The sequence below is a fragment of the Callospermophilus lateralis genome, chromosome 2 (genome assembly GCF_048772815.1).
Source record: "Callospermophilus lateralis isolate mCalLat2 chromosome 2, mCalLat2.hap1, whole genome shotgun sequence".
NCBI lineage: Eukaryota > Metazoa > Chordata > Mammalia > Rodentia > Sciuridae > Callospermophilus > Callospermophilus lateralis.
Window position 1 is genome coordinate 173,128,726 of NC_135306.1, and position 22,021 is coordinate 173,150,746.

At 32.7% G+C, this 22,021-nt stretch overlaps 1 protein-coding gene and 1 non-coding gene across 3 annotated transcripts in view; both read left to right on the forward strand.

The window, feature by feature from the left end:
* Luzp2 (leucine zipper protein 2) overlaps positions 1–22,021 on the forward strand; it is a 477,784-nt gene that overhangs the window by 198,154 nt on the left and 257,609 nt on the right. For both annotated transcript variants that reach the window (XM_076844277.2, XM_077108699.1), the window contains exons 3-5: positions 3,114–3,184; positions 8,713–8,794; positions 21,926–21,988. In XM_076844277.2, coding sequence (XP_076700392.2) covers positions 3,114–3,184; positions 8,713–8,794; positions 21,926–21,988 — 216 coding nt within the window. The remainder of the gene's footprint in view (positions 1–3,113; positions 3,185–8,712; positions 8,795–21,925; positions 21,989–22,021) is intronic.
* Positions 18,992–19,064, forward strand: Trnaa-ugc (transfer RNA alanine (anticodon UGC)). The gene has a single exon. It is a non-coding gene; the product is annotated as a tRNA-Ala (tRNA).

A 22,021-nucleotide genomic window follows, 5' to 3' on the forward strand; every position in this document is an offset into this window, starting at 1 on the left:
ACCTGCGATGTTTTAATATTGGACCTTACGCAATGCATTTATTAAATACTTACTATATACTAAGAATTTTGTGTATATTGCATGATGCAATATTCAGATCCATGAAGTGAATACTTTTATTGTGATTTCCTTGTTACATACAAGCAATTGTGTTTACAGAAAAAAAAAAAAAAAAAAGAAAACACGTTATTTTGAATGTCACAAAAGAAGCCAAAGTTTAAATACCAGAAATCCAGATCCAGGTTCTTTCTATTTTTAACTGAATAAATCATATAGAATTACTGTTTCCCACACTCTAATGCACAGTTTTCTATTCCCAGAGGATAATTATGATGCTATCTGCAACCAACAGAACTTGTTAAACTTGGTCAAAGTCCTGTTTTGGATATTCTTTCTAGAATTTCCAACATGAAAACTATGCTAGGCTTATTAAGTCTTATTTTATAGATGAGAAAGCAGAGTTAAGGGGGAAAAGAAATAAAGAAAGTAAGAACACAGAGATAATTGAGAGACAGAGCTGTGTTCAAGTGTTCAAGCTCCCGTTCAAGCTCCCGTTCCAGAAATTGTGTGACATCTAGAAAGAAGGAAAAAAAAAAAAGAAAAAAAAATCCATCCACAACCCAGTAGGACACAGAGAGTGGTAGCAGTATGATAGCAGTGTGCAATAATAGCACCATGCTGGAAATGTATACAGCACTAGGCAAACAATAACCAGGATGAAAGGGGGTGCAAATTGATTTTGAGTTTGCAGGAACCAGTGCCTGAGATGTACTTTATGTAAGTGGAAATTTGTCAGGTGAATAAGACTGGGAAGAATCTTCAAGAAATCTGAACCTCTCAGAGTCATGGAACATCGGGCACATTGCAAATACTGCAAGCATCTGGTTAAATGACCAGGCGAGGTCAGTGTTCACAGTGCTCCCTGGACATTAAGTCCCTCTACAGAAGTCAAGGCATCTAATTACAGAAAATTGATTAAAATGTATATCTTCATGGAGTTACAGTTTTTGAAAAGTTAACAACTCTACCCTTAAATGTAGTTGCAATTTTTAAGATGCCTTTGTTTATTTTGTTTCAGCCACTATGCAAGATGTTTTTCATCTTACTAAATTCTTTAAACAAAATCTCCACGGCATTAAGATCATCTTATAATCATTGTAAAATGAGGTAGCAAAGGTCACAGAGGCCACAGGAATTTCCTGAAATCATACATATAATAAATAGTATTCCAGGTTTCAAAATTACAAGTAAATGTATAGCCCATTGTACATAGCATTTTTCAAACATAAGCTGAAGGAACTTTGAAAGTTCAAGGATGAAAGTCCTGTTCATCTTTGTAACCATAGCACCTAGATGGGATGATAATATAACACAATAAGTAAACATGTTTGCTAATTAGTTTTTATGTAAACCATTAGTATCCTTATAGGGACAAGATTATTTTCATAGAGTTATACCCTGCTTCCCTGGATATTGCTGAAAAAATGACAATAAAGTACACCTAGTTCTTCTAATTGGATTGGCCTTGCTGATCCCATCTGTGTACATAGGCCTTCCATTTCTGCATCAGGTTTGTGGAATTATTTTGTTGTTGTTGTTGTTTCATTCTGTTTTATTTTGTTTTGTTTTTATTTTTTGAGGGGTTTGAAGAGTGCTGAGAATAAAAAAAAAAAATGGAAAAGAAAAATTGCCAAGTATAATTCCCTGACCTTTTACTCATGCTTTTCTTCTGATCCATATTATAAAAGTTGGTCAATAAAGTAGTAAGCATATTTTATTGCACTTATTCTCTCAATGCTTTCACATGTCTACTTAAATTCTTTGAGTCAGATTACTTTTTAAAATAGGCTGCTTAGAAATTTCATCTTTAGCATTCGAATAAGGAGGTCAAAATGCTGATTTTGTGAACTGCCCCAAGTCAACAACCATGATGGACTTTGATCTGTAAATCTCACAAATTATGAGATTTTTTCCATTTGAATTCCTCATCCTGCTTTCCTTGTATTTTATGTGAAGCTACTCTTCCCAGGTAGATAGAACACTGTTTATTGTCTGCTTCCAAATGAACACCTCAGTCAGTCTTATTAGGGAGGATATTTTTCAAGCACAGTTCATCCCACCACATCTTAATAATAATATTTATCATACTATATTCATGTTCTCTTTTAGGCATGAGATTGAAAAATGGGTGCAGGCAGGCACAAGTCTTTGCATAATTCATGATAGATATTTATTAAATAAATATTAAGAAAACAAAGCATTTTCCTTTTGCTATTGTTATTTCCATACCTGTCAAAGCTGCTATATAAACAATTGTATTTCCTTTTCATTTGAACTTTTAATGTCAACAATGACAGGTTACTCTCTTAAATAGTTTATTGAGTATATTAGGGAAGGTTTAATATGACAGTGTCCCTAATGAGAAAAAGCCTGGGGATCTTTTCTACTTTAATTGATGGCCTCAGAATCCTGAATTTGTTAGAGTATATAAACTCTAATGACAGAGATAGTGTGTATGTGTGTGTGTGTGTGTGTGTGTGTGTATATATATATAGGTTTTTTTTTTCTTTTTTTAAATACCCTATCTGTAGGGATCATTTACAATTTTACATGGCCCTATGTTTTTGTGGATCCTAATACATTACTGACAAATAATAACAGGACAAGACCAAACAGGCATGTGCCTTTTGACTGCTTTTATCTTTAATTGTGTTATTTCCTGACTTACACAGACAGGCTTTCTGTGTCTCCTTGTATTTTTTGAAACTATGCCAGAGCTAGTTTAACATGCCCTCAGAGAACACAGTAAAACTTCAAAGAAAGTGTAGAAGATATATTTTATATTAACTTAGAAAAAGACCTAGATTTTTGGAGAGTATTTTCTCCTCTTTCAAGCCTCTCAGAGCTGAGTCTAAGCTTACCCCTCTGACTCAGTGTGTGATATGCACTGGAAGGTGTCACACACTTCTGTATGGATCTTTAGAGCTATGACGACCATTAGGGCCTCCGTCACAGGTCAAAAGTGTAGTTATGCCATGTGTGAGGTAGCCTAAAGGAAAGTGAGCCTCGGTGTTTCACTAAATAAGACTTCCTTTTCCCACTTTTCTTGTCAGTCTTTAAAAAATGATGAGCAATCTGCCAAAACTGATGTTCAGAAGCTTCTGGAATTAGGCCAGAAACAAAGGTAAGACTGTGTTTGTTTGTTTGTTTTTTGTTTATTTGTTTTTGTTTTGTAATTTTCCCCTACATTCTTACATTCTTTTTGATGTTCCATCAAAGTATATCTGGAAATTTACTAAAATTCAGGAATGTATTTATCTTCTTAACTTTACTTACATATATATATATGTATATATATATATATATATATATATATATATATATATATATATATACATATATATATATGTAATTCACTGGGGAATTCTTGCTTCAGTGTAGATTCTTATACAGTAGATCTGAGGTGGGGCTTGAAATTTTGTATTTCTAAGGAGTTCCTTAGTGATGGTAATGTTGTTCCTTATCAGCATATCATGGTTTGAATGATAATGATCTGTAACACTCTTCTTTTAGCATGATAGAACATGAAAACTCTGCCCATCACTACATAGAATGGATGCTATTTATCACAATGAATCATGAAGAAAAGGGTCAAAACTTGATCTTCACATGCCTGAAATCTCAGTGGCTCAGGAGGCTGAGCTATGAGGATCTCACATTCAAAGCCAGTCTCTGCAATTTAGCAAGGTCCTAAGCACAACTCAAGGAGAACCTGTCTAAAAATAAAATATAAAAAAGGGTAAAAGATATGGCTCAGTAGTAAAGTGCCTTCTGAGGTACAACAATAACAACAAAAAAAGGAGTAGGCTTTGAGCATGTGGCTCAGTGGTTAAGTGGGTTCGATCACTGGAACAGAAACAAAAACGAAAACCAACCAGCACCTGGATATCATGGGTACAATGTATGGTGGTGTGGTAAGGAAGAGGGCAAATATGTTAACAACAAAATTGCCATTGTTATAATATTATTAATGTTGTTTGCTTATTTTATTTTTTACAAGCCATATGATTTTAAATTTTATTATAAATGAGGAATTTTAAGCTAGAAGCAATCAAATATTTACTATTCATTTTCTAGAATGTTTTCTAGATTCTTTATATACAATTGTACTATATTCTCACAACTACCTTTTTAGTAGATATTATTATTCCCATCTTATATATAAGAAATTGTTGCTCAGTTTTTAAGTCAATATTTGAGGGCTATCATAGTTGGACTTTGAATTTAAAGTCCATTCTCTTACTCGACAGCCATGTCTTTCCACACTAGGTCACTAATCACAAAGTGATAGCTATTCACAATCATGATAGCGTTGTCCCTTTTAAGTCTTGTCAGACTCTGTCACGTACACTGACCTTGCCTCTTGACCCAGAAATTTTTCATTGGAGTTCATTTGGATGGAGTAAATGACACCTGTTAAAATATTAAATTGAGTGTCATATATTGGCTTTCATTATTTGCAATGACATTTACTATTTATTTAACATGAAATTCTCTTCAAAGTCCAATATCAAAAAAAGGTTGAATAAAATATTTATTTGAGCATGTTTTCAAAAATTACCTCATTTTAAATGATTTTATTGGTTTGAAATACATTACCTTTTCAAAAATATCTTTAGTTGTACATGGACACGATAACTTTATTTTATTTATTTTTATTTGGTGCTGAGGATTGAACCCAGTGCCTCACATGTACTAGGTAAAGGTTCTACCACTGAGCTACAACCCTAGCCCCAAATGCATTACTTTTTAAAACACTTATGCTCAATATTCTACAAATATTAGTGGCTCATAAATTTAGTGATGCAGAATTAAACACTTTGAATATAAATGATAGAATACTATTCAAATAAAACCAAGGAATTCTGTTGTTTGTGACAAGATTGTTGAACCTGGAGGAAAATCCAGGTATAGAAAAACAAATACCACTTGATCTTACTGTTATGTGTAATCTAAAAATTGATCTCATAGAAGTGGATAACAGAATGCTGATTATTGTAGCTGAGATGGTTGATGGGGAGCATGGGGGAATGTTGGTCAGTGTACATTTTCAGTTAAATAAGAGAATAGGTTTGAGATCTATTGTACCGTATAATGAACGTAGTGAACAATATATTGAAAAATATTTAAAAAAAATAACTGATCAAGATACCAAGATGTGTAGAAAATGACACTTCTATGAAGTATTTCGTAATAGGGAATCAGAAAAATGTTAAACAAAACAGAATAACAGAAGCTTTCTCCAAACAATGGATATATAGCACCAGTCAGAGGTTGCAGTGACTGAGGAAGACAGATTGAGACTGAGAAGTTGAGAAAATAAATCTGTTTGTAAAACCTGGTGCCACAATTAAAAGCTTCTAAAGGTTGGTTCATAGTAATCACAATCAGAGTAAATCACAATGATTAAAAAATAAATAACTCATTTTAGGTAGCTCTGGGAAACATGACATAATTAAAGAAACATTCTAGGGAAGTTACTCCACTAACATTGTTTAGGGCTGAAAGAAAGAATTGTGAACGGGGTGAAGAAAAAAAAATTTAGAGACAGGGACACTGAGGGGTAGATAGGAGAAGGCCCCGGAATGTCAGAAAGGTTATCTTGAAAAGAAAAATGGAACAAAGCATTTTATTTTCTATGATTATTGGTGGATGAAGATTCCTGGAAGACAGAATTGGACTCAGTATACTTGAGGATTTTAGAGCAGTGTTCTCTGAAATGTGAAAGAATGGTTGTGACCACAGTAGGTTCTTCATCTGTGATGCTATTGCAATACAAGCTCAAAAATCACTTGAAAAATGTACTGTCCCATAGAGTGAGGTGTGTAAACACGTCTTATATTTATAGTTGGGGATGGAAGAGGTATGAACCAACTGCTTTAAAAAGATTATGTAATCTCAAATTCTAGGTTAACACATATCAACATTGAATAATCTCTCACGGGTGCCCCTGGAGCCATCATTTCCTTAGAATTAGAGCTTTGGTTCAGCATCAAATAGGGAATTAGAACAGCTAGAAATAGTTGGTCAAACCCCACTTGGTGGAGGAAAGTGGAGTAGAAGCAAGTCTGGAATCACTTCCCACAAGGGAAAAAATGCAAGTCAGGAATTCTCCCCCAATGGAGGATAAAGTGATAGTCTGTGAGGCAGAAGTGTTGGGCCACCTAAAGCCCAGGAGCAGTGAGCAGGTGAAGGAAGGCATCAGAAAGGAAGGCAGAAAAGTATATGGAGAGATTTGAAAAATTAAAGACACACTTCTTCAGGCTGTCCAAGCTCCTTGTCATAAAATATGTAGAATTTACTAATGTCTACAGTTTTTGTTAAAAGATATTCCTGTTTGTTTTTTATGTTTGCCTAAATTGTATGTATATATCACAGTGAGGGAGGGGTTTTTTTTGGGGGGGAGGGGCACTGGAGATTGAACCCAGGTGCCCTTTACCATTGAGCCACATCCCCAGTACCATTTATTTATTTATTTATTTATTTAGAGACAGGGTGTTGCTAAGTGGTTAGGGCTTTGCAAAATTGCTGCGTCTGACCTTGAGTATGCCATACTTCTTACTCAGCCTCCCAAGCTGCTGGAATTACAGACATGTGCCACCTTGCCCAGCTTGTATGGTAGATATGTTTATAATAAATATATCTTATAAATTATTTTGTTTTAAATGTTTATATATTATTTAAAAATGAAAGTGATTGAAATAAAAATGTTGAAATAATACCTATTTAACACATTATTATAATTTTAGCTGAAAATATAGTTTTATTATATATCATACAATTTTTTATTAAGATTTGAGTACTCAGTTCAACATTTACATTCTCATTTCCCTCCTCCCTTCCTTCCATCTTCGTTCCTTCCTTCTTGTTCCTTAATAGATATAGTGTAGTGACTCTAGAGTTCTAGCAGGAAGCTTCTGGAATACAATTCTACCACCTTTCTATACATCAGTTCAATATGTAATATGATACCATAGTTTGATTGAGACTTATAACAATGCCTTGCACATTACAGGCCTACAGTATGTGTGTATATTTATATCATATTACATCATGTTTTTATGTATATGTTTATATATATATGTATATACACACATATAATATATATGTACATACACACATACATATAAAATGCCTTGAATACTCTTACTAAAAAAATATTGACTATAATAATGAAATCCTAGCTTTAATGTCCATAGGTGGAGCAAATCTGATAAATGAAGTCAAGTTAAGCCTGTAATGGCAGCTGCAATGAAAAATATGCTCTAAGCAAAGGATAGTAAACCATATATACATAAATTATATATCCTTAGTCAAGCATATATAAATAAATCATCTTGGAACCAAAGTGACTATAATTATGTTATAACTTGTCCTGTATATATTTGCGTTGCCAAAGACTGTCCAATTTCATTTCAGTAAACATACAGAGCTATTTCAAACACTAGAAATTTAAATGAGGATCTAGGAGTTCTTAGAGCAGGAAATTTGGGAGCATCATTAAGTACTGCTAAATGAAAGAGCAGCTTGCGGTTGTGTGAGACATGGTGCTCAAGGATGAACAGGGGATAGCATTGTGCTTGTGACAATGATTTAACATTTATTGACTAATTCTTTCCAGGGTATTATGTTGAGAATTTTGTTTACATTTTATCATCTAAACCTAACCACAAGCCTATAATATAGTTGTATCATTGTGCCCATTTTATGGATGACAAAACTAGGTCTGAAAGGTGTTTGTCCAAGTGACCAGAGCTAGATTGTTGGCACTTGATTGGAAATTTTAAACTGGTTTGGGTGCTGATAACACTAGAAAAGCTTTCTGTTTGTTGTTGCTATTAATTTGATGTTTATTTCTCTAGCCAAACATGGTGTGTCCCCAACCACTAATCCTCACTTAATAGTTAATATTTGGAAGTCATAGCTTGAGCAATAAAATCAAAACACAGCAACACAATTCATTAGACTTATGTGGCTACATTCTAATCCTTAAGAGGAATGTACAATTAGGGAAATATTTCTACTTTATCAAAGGACACAGGGTACGTATGTACTTATATAATAAGTACATATGATGAAGTTGGTATGAATGTATAGTCATGCATTTCCTTTATTTTGCCCATTAAAAGAAGTAGCCCTCCATTCAGAGTGTCTCTTTTTACTTTATTTTTGTAAAAAGTCTTAGGCCTAATAGTGGATGTCTAAAGCACAGCACTATAGAATTAATCAATTAGAGGCATCAGAAGGGAGTGGTGATTTTATCCTATCAGAAAGTCTATGGTGACTTTTCCTAACCAGCATGTTCACACCCTGGCATGCTGTCAGTAAAATTAGCTTTTCAACTCAAATTAATATATTGATTTGATTTAACACATTATGTAGCTCACTGATGATTCACACAGTGGGATTCTCATAAAACATAATAACATGGCAATTTTCTTGAAATACAGCTTACTTTTAGCATTTGCATAGGAGAGAAAACCTTTTATTTCCAGAATATCTAGATATGTCTATTTGTGTAACTATAGTATTATACAGTTCTGGTTATCTGTTTCCCAGATGTGGGTAGATTGCAAACTTCTGTTTCTAATGTACACAGAAAATAATGGAGTTATGTTGTATCTCCTTTTTGCTATTTTCTACAAAAACTAGAGAAGAAATGAAGTCTCTCCAGGAGGCCCTACAAAATCAACTTAAAGAGACATCTGAGAAAGCAGAGAAACACCAGGCTACTGTAAGTGTGTTCTTCTTTGTCCCTTTGCTTTAAGGAGCAAAATTGATATTTTCTTTTTTTCAAAACCACTATGGAAAAATATACTATATAAAATCAAAATAAAAATACTATAAAGAAGCTTCAGTCATTATAATTGGATGAATACTTGATCATCATTTATTCCAAGAAAATATTACTGTTATATTTGATTCTTGGGGGACAACTTTTAATCTTCTTTTATAGATAATAATTCAAGGGACAGAATTGAGCAAACACCCTAGTTCAGACTCTACAACAACAGCTTTTGGATTTTGGAGTGAAACTGACTTTGAAGTATTATAGTATCCAGATTCTCAAGTAATACCCCACACCCACTGAAAGAAATCTCTGAGGCAGGCCCATAACTACTGCCTGCTTAATCAATTCTGCAAGTCATTCATCTGATATATGCCAAAGCTTAAAGGTTAAGTTAGTCTCCAGATCTTTTTCTCTCAAAATGATGTTCCCTTGACTCCCACATTTCTGCTCCTGAAACTACTGTAGGAGGAAGGTGCTTCTGAGCAATTCTGAAAGGGAAAGTTCTATCTTCTTGCTGACCCACCTATGCACCACTGATAGGGATTGAGCCCTATGCATTTTTCCAGGACCTCAGCCTATTCTACAATATAGTATTCTCACAGAATATACGGTGTTTAATAAATGCTAAGAGATCTGAAACTACTATTGAAAGAAAGTTTACGTTTTACAATTCCCGAGAGGAATACCAAACCATAGGAAAGATGGGTTATGAGGCAAAGGGAAACTGTGGGCAGGAGACTTGATTGTAGTTTCTGAGGCAATGCAATGATGAGGCAGAGTAGGTAGGTTTAGGATTGCCAATTTGAATTATTTCAGTAGACATGCAAGCTTTCACAAGTTGTGGGTACCTAACTCAGGTGATTAGAGTGTTAATCTAGTGATTGAAAATGTGAAAACCCAAGAAAATGGATAGTTGAAACTGCTTTTTTCTGGATTGATGGTTTTGCATTTGGAAAAAAAAAAAAGGGATCCTAGGAGGAAGACTCCCATCAGACTCTAATGAGGAGGGTAGGTAGATAAGGCAGACTAACTCAAGCATATCATGGGATTGTTCAGAACAAGGTGGAGTCCAGCAAATGAGTGTAGGACCAAACTTTTCCTAGACAAACCATATGATAAAGCATCAATCTTTCAGATATTAGAAATATGATTATTGTAGAATCTCCATTCTAGGTCAATTATCTGGAATCCCAGGTCCTGTAAACAACCATCCAGCCTTGTATTTGCAAGGTTTCTTTAAACAACCTTGATTAGATTGGAGTTTTGCTTCTGAAATTCAGCTCATTCTGTCACCTGAGACACCTGATCCCTGGCAATAGTGTTTCTCATAAAGATTGTTGATGTACCTGGAAACAGAATTGTTTCCTTTTGAAGGACTTACTGTTATCTGTTCTGCCCACCAGTAAGGACAGACATATTGGTCCTTCCATATTATATCAACATTCAGTGTTTATTTGTAATAAGGCTTAGTGATTGGTTCTATGTAGAACAAGTGTTACATTAAAAAATAGACAAGTTTCTATCATTGAAGATGTGCTCATTTGTAAATAGTGTATTGCTTATTTGGAAAAATAAACCAATGTACAATATTCTTCTATTGTACTTTTGAAAAACATTTGGTCTCATTATTTTTGTTTTAGCTGAAGAATTATATTACATTTGGAAATTATACACACACACACACACAAAATAGACAAGTTTTCAGCATCTGCATGATGATCTGTCCTCTCCACACCTAATCAAATTACTGAACAGTTTAAATTGCAATTCTATTTATGCCTTGACCAATCATATTTAATCTGGATTTATCTGCTCCATATATAATTTGATAATAAATGACAGCAGTAAGAACAGAAGTGCTCACCATGTGCTATTTTCTCATACCCTCAAAACAAAGCCACATTAGGTTTTGATTTGTTGTTGTTGTGATGTTTTGTTCTTTACTGAAAAGTAAAGAACTCAAAAAAGGCAAATCTGTAGCTTGCATTTCCATAGCTAGTATTCAGAGAAAAAAAAAATTCTAGTATATTATGTACACCAAGGTTCAAAATGAGTAGAGTTGTAACATTTGAAAGAGCATAAGCCCAAGTTAGACTATCCAATTGTGGAAAATGTCATGGACAAAGAGTGCTCAATTGGGAAGCAACAGAGAGACAGCACAAGCTGTGTCACCAAGCCTTCCTCTCAACATGCTTGTAATGCAATCATTATGGGTCAACATCATTATTTCAGGGTTTGTCTCCTTCACTCCACTATTGTACTAAACCAGAAACTCTGCAGACCCTCAACTAGGCTTGCATTTTAGAATATGTATGTTCTGAGTTCAAATTCCTAGTGGGCTAATTACTATGCAAACTTGGACAAATTATTTAACTTCTGCAAGTTTGTTTTTTGATCCAATTTAGGAGGTGAGTATCGTTAAGATAACAAAGATAATTCCCCCCAAATTATATATGACATGTAATACATAGTAGACATTAAACTAATACCATTCCCACCCCTTTCTTGAAGTTAACAAAGGTACACATCTGTTCCTTCAACTTTTGACAAAAATTGAAGTAAATATGCATTACTAGAGCAACAAGTCCCAGAAGAAATAAAAAATCACAAGTGGCAACTCCAAAGAGAGTCTTTCCTGAGATTATCCAAGGTACAAATGTAAAAATAACTGCTTGTATTGCATTTGGTCTTTGCCAGGAGAAGACATAAAAGGAGAAACTATCATGGAGAAAAAAAATGCCAGATTTAATTTCTAAAGCTTCAAAGTTATAATTTATTTTTCCAGTAGGAGCCATTCCTTTTGCAGTACTGTACCCCTAAAAGATTATCAACTTGGAGTATTCTGGGACAAGAGGCTGAAAAATATCTTCACATATGCTATGGTGTTACATATGCTGGGACATTACTCACATCCCAGTGGAGTGAACATCAGACAAAAAGTAAACTATCCAATACAAAGAAAAAAATTTCTAATTGGCCCAAATTACAATAGACTAGAAGTCACAATAAATTAAAAGATGTTAAATTTACCAATACTATGATTTTTGTTGTTGTTGTTTTTTCTTTTCTTTCTTTTCTTTTCTTTTTTTTTTTTTTTCAGTCCTGGGGATTAAATTCAAGGCTTCATGTATGAGAACATTTAAGGCCAGAGCTCTACCACTGAGTAACACCCAACCCCATGATATAATTTTCAAAAGGAGGCAGAAGAGTTTAAAGGAGGAGAACAGAAAAGTTTCATATATGCTATATTTTTTTTTAAAAAATGATAATATTATGTACTTAATATAATCAAGAAAATAAAATATTTGTGAAACATCATGTAAAATATTTAACAATTTACATTAATGCCTAAAAGCAAACAATTGAAAGAACAAAAAAGCAGACTATGTATACTAAAATAAATAAATAAATAGATAAAACAAACTAAAAAGTCCAAATACATGTTTCTACCTTGAAATGCAGGTTAAACATCCAGCAAAACATAAATAACAGAAATAATAGGAGGAATGCCAAAGTAGATGCACCAAATATTTAAAAAATATACTTCATAATTTTAAACTACTACACAAACAGGGAATCTCCAACAAATTTTTGACATTTTGGGGGCAAATCATTTCTAGTTATGCTATAGAAAAAATTGTTTAACACATAAATGAAGTTCTGTTAACTCAAGAATATTAATAGTATGTATAATAAGTTATTCAAACCCATTGAAATAAACGTAATAATTTTGTAAGGTTAAAATAATTCCTTAAGTTTGGAAAATATATAACACATTTCCTAATGAACTTTGCCTTAAAAAGATATAATAGGCATTTCACCTTTTGGGTCCCCTTCTTCCTCCAGGAGAATTCTTTTCTGCTGTCCTTTAATAAAGCTTGTACTTTCCACTTGTACTTTCCACTCTAAACTTGCCTCTGTGTACTTCTCTGGTGTTATACTTCAGCATTCAGGGAAGGAAGGACTCCTCACCAGTAACAGATTGGATGTTCCCCACTGAGATCTACACCAAGACCACCCATCACTCAAATGTCCCTCCAGCCTGTTACTTCTCAATTGTACTTCTATCATGGGCCACTATCATGGACTACTTGAGTAGACCCAATTTTTAAAAAAGGGGAACTCCAAAACTGCTTGCTCAACACCGCCCCCTTTTAGCTTGAAGAAGCCAGAACGGTCATCCCCCTCTTTCCTTAGAGCAGTAAGGAGTTCCCAAAATTAGAGGGGGAAATGAAGCCAGATTTAAAGATAGGTAATTAGTATAGTTAGGTAAATCAGGTCTAATATCCAGAAGATAAATAAAATGGAAGCCATTATTGAGAATGGAATCCAGGAAACCAGAGCAGCACTTGGGGAGATTGAAATGTTAATGCTCCCAAGGCCTGAGCCCATCCCAAGGAAATATTAATGAAGCAGCTCCTAGCAAACACTGAGATGCAAATCCAGAAGCCCTTCCTGCCCAGATTACTCCTTCAACCCACCTGTCCCCCACCCTTTGGACCTTCCCACCTACATTCCATCACTGCAAGATAACAGAACAAAGGACAGGCATATGACAGGAATTTGGGAAAACTGAAAGTAGACCTTAGCTATAAGACCTCCCCCTTCCATGAATTCCAACTTTTGGGTTCCCTTCTACCTCCATAGAAGTCTTTTCTGCTGTCCTTTAATAAAGCTTCTACTTTCCACTCAAAAAAAAAAAAAAAAAGGAAAAGAAAGAAATAATAAAATGTTATAAAACATACTGAGCACTTAAACAAATGAAAACAATACAAGCCAAGGTAACAGTGGGAAATTAAATTAGTTAAATGTATTTATTAGTAAATATTAAAGAAAAATATAACTCAACAAACTGGTTAAAAAGCAAAATGTCAAAATCAGTTTTAAAAGAAAGAAAGAATTATAAAGTTTGGACAATAAAGCAATAAGATAAAACAAGTAGGCATTAAAGGTGTATGTAGTTCAGTGGGGGAGACCTTGTCTAGCATATGTGAAGTCCTGGATTTGATTCCCAGCTGCAAAAACAGATAGACACCCCCCCCCCCAATTTTAGCTGAGTTCTTCAAAAGATTATTATAAAGAGAGTATTCAAAAGAACAAATGGGAATAAAAATAAAGACTGTAATAAAGTAATAAAGAAAGAGAAAACCTAAAGAGGCTAATAAGAAATAAGAAGATTGAAGCAGTATAAAAACTCTTCCAATAAAGACAAGCCCAAATCCACAAAAGTAGCTTTGCTACTTGATCTCATCAGACATTTATGAGGAAGTAATAACAACACTTTTTAAGTTCTTCAAAAGAAATAAATATGAAGGAATTCTTCCAAATATATTAAGACCAGAATTACCCTGATAACATAACAAAGATACAAGGGAAAAAGGAGACTATAAGCAAATACTAATGATGGACTGTCAATTTTTCATCTATGCTGACCAAAGTGCCTGACAAGAAGAATTACAGGAGGAAAAGTTTATTTTGGGGTTCATGGTTTCAGAGGTCTCAGTCTACAGACAGCTAGTTCTATTCCTCTGGACTGAAGGTGAGGCATAATATCCTGCGACAGAAGAAAGCAGGTCAGAACAAGGCCACCAAGAAGCAGAGACTCTTCAGGAACAAAATGTATACATCAAAGTCACATCCTTAATGACCTACCTCCTCCAGCCACACCCAACCTGCCTACATTTACGACCCAGTTATTTCCTGTCATCAGATTAATACATTCATTATATTAAATATTTTATAATTCCATCATTACCCATCTAAGCTTCCTTTCATTATGTCACACATGAGTATTTTGGGGACACCTAATACCCAAACAATAGATATGCCATAGAAAAAAATGAACATAGTTGTAAAACATAGTTGTAAAAATCTGTAACAAAATGCTAGCAAATTAACTAATAACACATTAAAAAGATCATTCACAATGATGAAGGGGGATTCCTTCCATGGATGTAGGGATGGATGGTTTGCATATATAAATCAAAAAATGTGGTACACCACATCATTATAAGAAATTATAGATGTTTGATAAGACAGATACATTAACCTGATATATTCAAAAATGTAGAAAAGGCAATTGATAAAGTACTCTTCATTGTAAAATGCTGAACAAGGTAGGTAGAAGAGGGACAGACCTCAATATGACATTATTCTAAGGAAATGGCTGACACTGACTGAGTAGGGAAAAGCAAAAGCTTCTTTCTGAGTTTTAGAATGCAACAAAGATGTCCACTTTTACCACTTGTATTCTACACAGTGCAGAAAGCCCTAGTCAGAACAATCAGGCAAGAGAAAGAAAAAGTGGGCATCTATATCAGGAAAGAGAAATTAAAATAGTCACAGTATGCAGATGACATGAATATCTCAAAAATTCCATCCTAAAATATATTACAACTAATAATGTAATTCAACAAATTTGTAAAATACAAAAAGCAACATAGAAACCAATAGCGGTCATATAAGCCAACAGTGGATTATCTGAAGTAGATATTCAAGAAATAGATATCTGAAGTAGATATCAAGAAAGTGAAAACATTTACAATGGCAACAAATTATCTATGGATACGTTTAAAACTAAGAAGTGTAATGTCTTTATGATGAAAATTATAATGTATCAATGAAATAAATTGGAAGAGGACACAAAAATGGAAGAACATCTTGTGTTTCTGATGGCAAGAACCAATATTTTCTAAATGACCATAATAAATCATTCTGAATATTCAATATAATCCTTATTCAAATAAAGATAATACCCTTTAAAGATCTATAAAACACAATCCTAATATGGAAACGGGAAAAAAAATTTCTGAATAGCCAAAATCATCTTGAGCAAAAAGAACAAGACAAGGCATTATGCTACCTGAGTACAAAATATACCACAATGATGCAGTAATTAAAAAAAATGATACTGGCATAAATATAGACATATAAACTGAAGGAACAGAATACAGGTCCTAGAAGTAAATCTATACTTCTATAGTCAACTGATCTTGATACCCGTGCATGTACATTATAGGTGGAAATGTAAAGGAAGCACAGCCATTATGGAAAATTATATGGAGGGTCCTCCATCATTTAGAAATAGAACTACCATATGACTTACTAATCCAACTAATTAGTATGCATCTCAATAAAATGAAATCATGCACACCAATATTTATTGCCACCTATTCACAACAGGCAAGAAAGGGCAACAACCTAAATGCCTATCAACTGATGTAGGGCTAAAGAAAATGTGGTAACAAAGACACAATCAAAAACCATTAGGCCATAAAAATGACTAAAATCCTGTCATTTGTGACAACATGGATAAAACTGGATGTTATTGTGCTAAGTGACATAAGGCACAGAAAGACAAGTGTCATTGAACTTTATTCATGTGAAATCTAAAAATATTTGATCTCAGAAAACTTGATGGCAGAATTGTGGTTACCAGAGACTGAAAAATGTAGAGGGAAAGGTTGATCAATGGGTACTGAGTTTTAGTTCAACACAGGCAAGAAGTTCTTCTGTGTTATTAGACAACAGATAACAATAAAGAACTGTATAGTTAAAAAAAAGCTAGAAGAAAGAATTTGAAAGTTTTTACCATGAAGAAATTATAGATGCTTGATAAGACAGATATGTAAACCTGATATTTACATTATATATTATATACTTGCATTGAAATATTGTATTACTCTCTTAATATGCAAAATAATGTTTATGTACTTGTTAAAAATAATTTAATTGAAAAAATAAAATAAGTTGCAAAACAGAATAAAAATAATTATTCAAATTTTATAATATTGAGTAAAAGAAGAAAAATAGCTATGTTCACAGTTCAAATTAATTCATTAAAACAATGTCCACTGAAGTTTTGAAAATCTCCATTAAAGCTTTAGATAAATACACATTTTCAAAATTTCTGCTAGAGAAATGCAATACTTGAATAGGCCAATATACTTAGAAATTTAATATATGAAAAGATGTCCTTTTTACAAACTTTCAAACTGTAGCATGAGAAGTATTATTGTTTTTTTTTTTTCTTTTTTCAGTACTGAGAATTAAATCCAGGGGTGCTTAAGTCAAATCTTGAGCCATTTTTATTTTTATTTTTTGAGACAGTGTCTCCCTAAGTTGCTCAGGACCTCACTAAATTGTTAAAAGTTGGCTTTGAACTTGCAATCTCCCTGCCTTATCCTCCTGAGCAACTGTAATTATAGGCACAGACCACTTAATAGTGATTCTCACCTGTATTTTTAAAGACTAATCATCTGTAATATATGCAATATTTCCTAGAGAAGAGAAAAAGAATTAGAACTCTGATATCACTTTATGCACATGTACATTTATGATTCCAAAATCAATAAATGATAATATGCCTATACTCAGATATATTTTATAATGACTTTTTGATGTAGAAATCCCAAATAAACAAATCTAAGGATGCTTTAATATATTAAATATTATGATCAATGAATGAAAGCATCTACATGTAAAAGAAATTATACTGGTCACTTTGGAGAAATGTGCTCTATATTTGAATTGAATAAATGATATCTTCTAATACTTCAAAGTTTGAAAGTTTTTACCATGAAGTAAGTCCAGAAAGAAATAAAATATATATTTTTTTATAGATTTCACATACAAAAAAAATATGTAAATTGCGATTGTTTCATGTTTTTCATATGCATTCCAGGAGAAGATAAGTTTAATATTATTGAGATAATTTTTTGAAAATGTGGGTAGACTCAAACAGAATGCTTTGTGATTTGTATTGCTACATGAAGACACTAAGTAAGGATTAAATTATACATATTCTCACCATTGTTATTGTTGTGAGTCATTACTAATTATTTTACTGTTTAAAAGGCTATAGTTGTAACTGAAATTTACATAAGAAAGAGATTAAAGTAATTGTAATTGCTTTCTTTCAAATCAGGAGGGAATTTGGCTTTGTTTCTACAAATATTTTTGTACTATTTTAGATTTTTTGCTGACTTTGATTAAGTACCAAAGGCTATGCTTTTTCTCCCATAAAAAAATGCATTTTTTTTTTTTTTGCAAATTAGGTTACAAATAACAACAGTATCTATTTAAGTCCCAAGTAAAATAATATGAAGCATAAAGGCAGTCTTGTTTATTAAATTATAAAAATATAAAAAAGATACATTTCTAAATAATTTAATTTTATAAGAGTAAATCTGTCTTTATCTAATTGTTTATTCATGTTGTTTATGAGGACTGAATTATTATTTTTATCCCTAAGCCAGTAATGCGTGACAAATCTTTCAAACTTGTCTTCTTCATGGAAATCTATAGCAAAGAAGAAGGAGCTCTCAGGTGTAGCCAGAATAATTAAAGATATTGATGATCATTTGATGCATTTCATTACTCTTGTTAATTTTTATGGCTTAACTTGTCTTAAGTGAGACATAATTATTCTAAAACAAGACTTACCTTAAAGCTTTTATTCTCATTAAGGAAGAAGTATTACTGTGCTTCATTCTTTATTCAAAGTAGACACATGGTATTTCCCATCTGAAAATTATTTTGTAACTATCTGCTAGGGATGTTTATTTCTCCAAGGATCTTAAATCCTTCTGGGATTCTACCAGTGATTATAAATGCTAATGCTTTTAAAATATTCTGAAATTTTTTTGGTCCTGAATAAATATCACATTCTCAAATTTTTATGTCAATATTTAATATTTAAAGAATTATAGGTCTGACAGCATATTTTCAGTATACTCTTCATTTAATTGAATTTTTAGTTATGGAAAATTTATACTGAATGATCCCAATATGTGAAGATTTGTGGAAAATAATGCTACCAGTAAAAAAGTAGATTACTTATATAATTGAAATGTCTTTCACTAGTTCATTGCTTAAAGACAAATCAGCAATATATAGAAATTTTCTGGTTCTAATAAAATTCTTGGGTAGAAATAGATGTAAAAATCTGTCTGTAGGGAAGCATACTGTTCTGCATGCATATCTAATTACAAATTGCATCAATTTCTTCCACATAATACCTTTGTTTTATCAACTGACGTGAGCTCCCTACCTAATAAGATAGTAAGTATGACTAATGATTTGGGTTGCTGTCATTATCCTATAGTTCAAATGTAACCTTAAAAATTGATATGGTAGACTGGGGATATAGCTCAGTTGGTAGAGTGCTTGCCTTGCATGCACAGAGTCCTGGGTTCAATCCCCAGAACCACCAAAAAAAAAAAAAATTTGATATGGCAAGTGTTATATACATGTATGAATATGTCAGTCAATCAAGCAAGTTCATATATACTTTTAATGCACCAATTTAAAAATTATAGAAAAGTAAATATGACCAAAACAGTAGATATGAACTAGTTCTTAAACTCTTCTTGTTTTATATGTACTTTCACCATCATAGTTGTTTGGGTATGGGTTTTTGCTATCATTGTAATGAATAGTCATGCATTCTCTCCATGCCATAAAGGAAAGGATTCTAACAGTTATGAGGCTCCAACTGATCTTCATGGAAAACTAAGCTCAGGAGTCAGAAGTGATTATTCTGTCAGGTGGTTCTAGAGCTACTGCTGCTCTTGAAGACATGGAAAACAGGAATCCGCTGATTTTCATCTTGTAGTTCTGTATTTCAATGACTCAGCTAATTCTCCCTGCTTCTTACTATCCCTCTAACAACTGACTTCCTCTGCTCATTATTTCTATAGTAATTGACTTACCACAACATCTACATTAGTCTACAACATTCCTTATCTGTTTCAGCTACAATCTAGCTAGTTCTCTCTGGGGTCCTACTTTAAATGTATCATAATAAATCTAATATGCCCAGATTCTATTTTGGAGTCAGAATTTGTGCTATACTTCTTCTTTGCCCTGTCATATCTAGTGATCAGGAAATGGTGTTAATGGAAGCAATGAAGGGACAGTTGCAGATGCCAGAGATGTTATCCCCACCATAGAACATTCAAACCTTAACTCTAGACCAAGGACACTCACTCATGGGCCCCAGGAATGGCCACATACTAGTATACTGTTATATATAAAAAAGAAAAATAGTATCCATTTATTTAAACAATTGTAGTTATGAATGGTTATAGTAATAGTCTTTACTTTGATTAAATGAGTAATTTGTACTTTTTACTAGATTATTATGATGACAAATTTATCATCTACAACAAATTAACTGGTTTTACATAAAATGAACATAGATATTACTCACAAATATAGACTTTAAATCTAAAGAACTTATAGAAACTTTAACACAAAAAGGTGATATATGTTTTTCATGGGGCCATATGCAATAAATAAAATGGTCAAAATATGCATGAGAGGAACTATGTGCATCAACTTCAAGGATAGTTGTTACCTTTGGGAAGAATAAATGAAGGAAAATTAGACAGGGTTTTAATAGTATTATAACAGTTTCTTTATGAAATATCTAAAGAAATTGGACAAAACAATTATATCTGCATAGGGGTGGGCCCACAGGACATTTCACATATTACTTACTCTTTTGTGTTTGAAATATTTTATAAATAATCAATTTTTAAAACTATGTTTATGGAGAGAAGTAACTCTCTTTTAAACTTTATTTCCAGCCCAATGACTTATTTTGCAGTCCAAGATTATACATACAATGGTTCCCTTTCATCATTCTAGGAATCTTTAAAGCTATCTTTTCTAATAGATGAAGTTACTGGACATTAGAAGTATGGCTAATCCAAAGACAGATGTGTTATGAATGTAAAACAAACATTGAATTTAAAATACAGACTACAAATAAAGAATGTAAACCTGTCATTAAAAATCTATTATGGGGGCTGGGGTTGTGGCTCAGCAGTAGAGCACTTGTCTAGCATGTGTGAGGCCCTGGGTTCGATCCTCAGCACCATGTAACAATAAATAAATAAAATAAAGGTAATGTGTCCCACTATCACTAAAAAATAAATACTTAAAAAAAAATCTATATGACTGGAAGCGCAACAGATCACTGGTAGAATGTTTGCCTAATATATACAGAGCCCTGGGTTCCATCCCCAGCATCACACACAAATGCATTAAATGTACAAATAATAGTATTTTAAATCTACCAAATGAAACATATCAAGAAAATCAATTTCACCCATCTTCTTACTTTTTTAAATATGTGATTACCAGAAAGCAGCAAATTTGAGAAATTAAATGTTTCATCAACTATCATGTCTTTTTTTAACATTGTGAACACTCAGAGATTATAAAGACTATACATTTTATAAAAATCCTAACACTGTGCAATACTGCTTTTCTTTTAAAGTACTCAGGTCAGATAAAAATGCAATATCTATTCAAATAAATACACCTGGAATACAACCTTAAAGTTGTAACTGTAGATGCTAACAATATGATCACCAAGAGAAAACATCACAGTTTCTTAGATACAGTTTATACAATATTTCATACCTTTATAAAAGGTAGATCACTATACATTTGCTCTCAAACCTGGGCACAGGACTAATTTAACAGTAGAATGTTTATGAAGGGAAATTCCCAGGTTACTGGACTTGACATAAGAATGTATTTTCTAAGAACCATTTTTTGTAATATTTTTGTTTTTATTTGTTCTTTTTAGAAATAGATGGCAGTAGAATGCATTTTGACATATTATAAATATATGAAGTATAACTTACTCTAATTAGGATCCCATTCTTCTTGTTGTACATAATGCAGAGTTTCACTGGTTGTGTATTCATTTATGAACCAATTCATTCTACTCTCTTTCCTATTCCCATCCCTGCCCTCTTCAATTTTCTAAACATATTGTTTAGCAAAATAAATGAATTACAGTTGTAATATGCGTGGTTTCTCAACTTTAAAAAAATGAATTTATTGTTACCTGATAAAGAATATTTTCATATAATCCTTAAATACATGTATGAATTGAATAATGAAGCTTTTGATTAAGAAAAATTTTAATTAATTATTCTTTTTCAATATTTGATAACAAAGGGACATTCATTTTATTGTACCTGAAAATAATCAAAAATATAAAAATCATAAAAATAAATTTAGGATGCATCTACATAATATTGTATTCATTTTCAGATTAACTTTTTAAAGACTGAAGTGGAAAGAAAGACCAAAATGATCCGAGACCTCCAGAATGAGGTAAGATTTATATTTCAGGAACATTTTGTATAA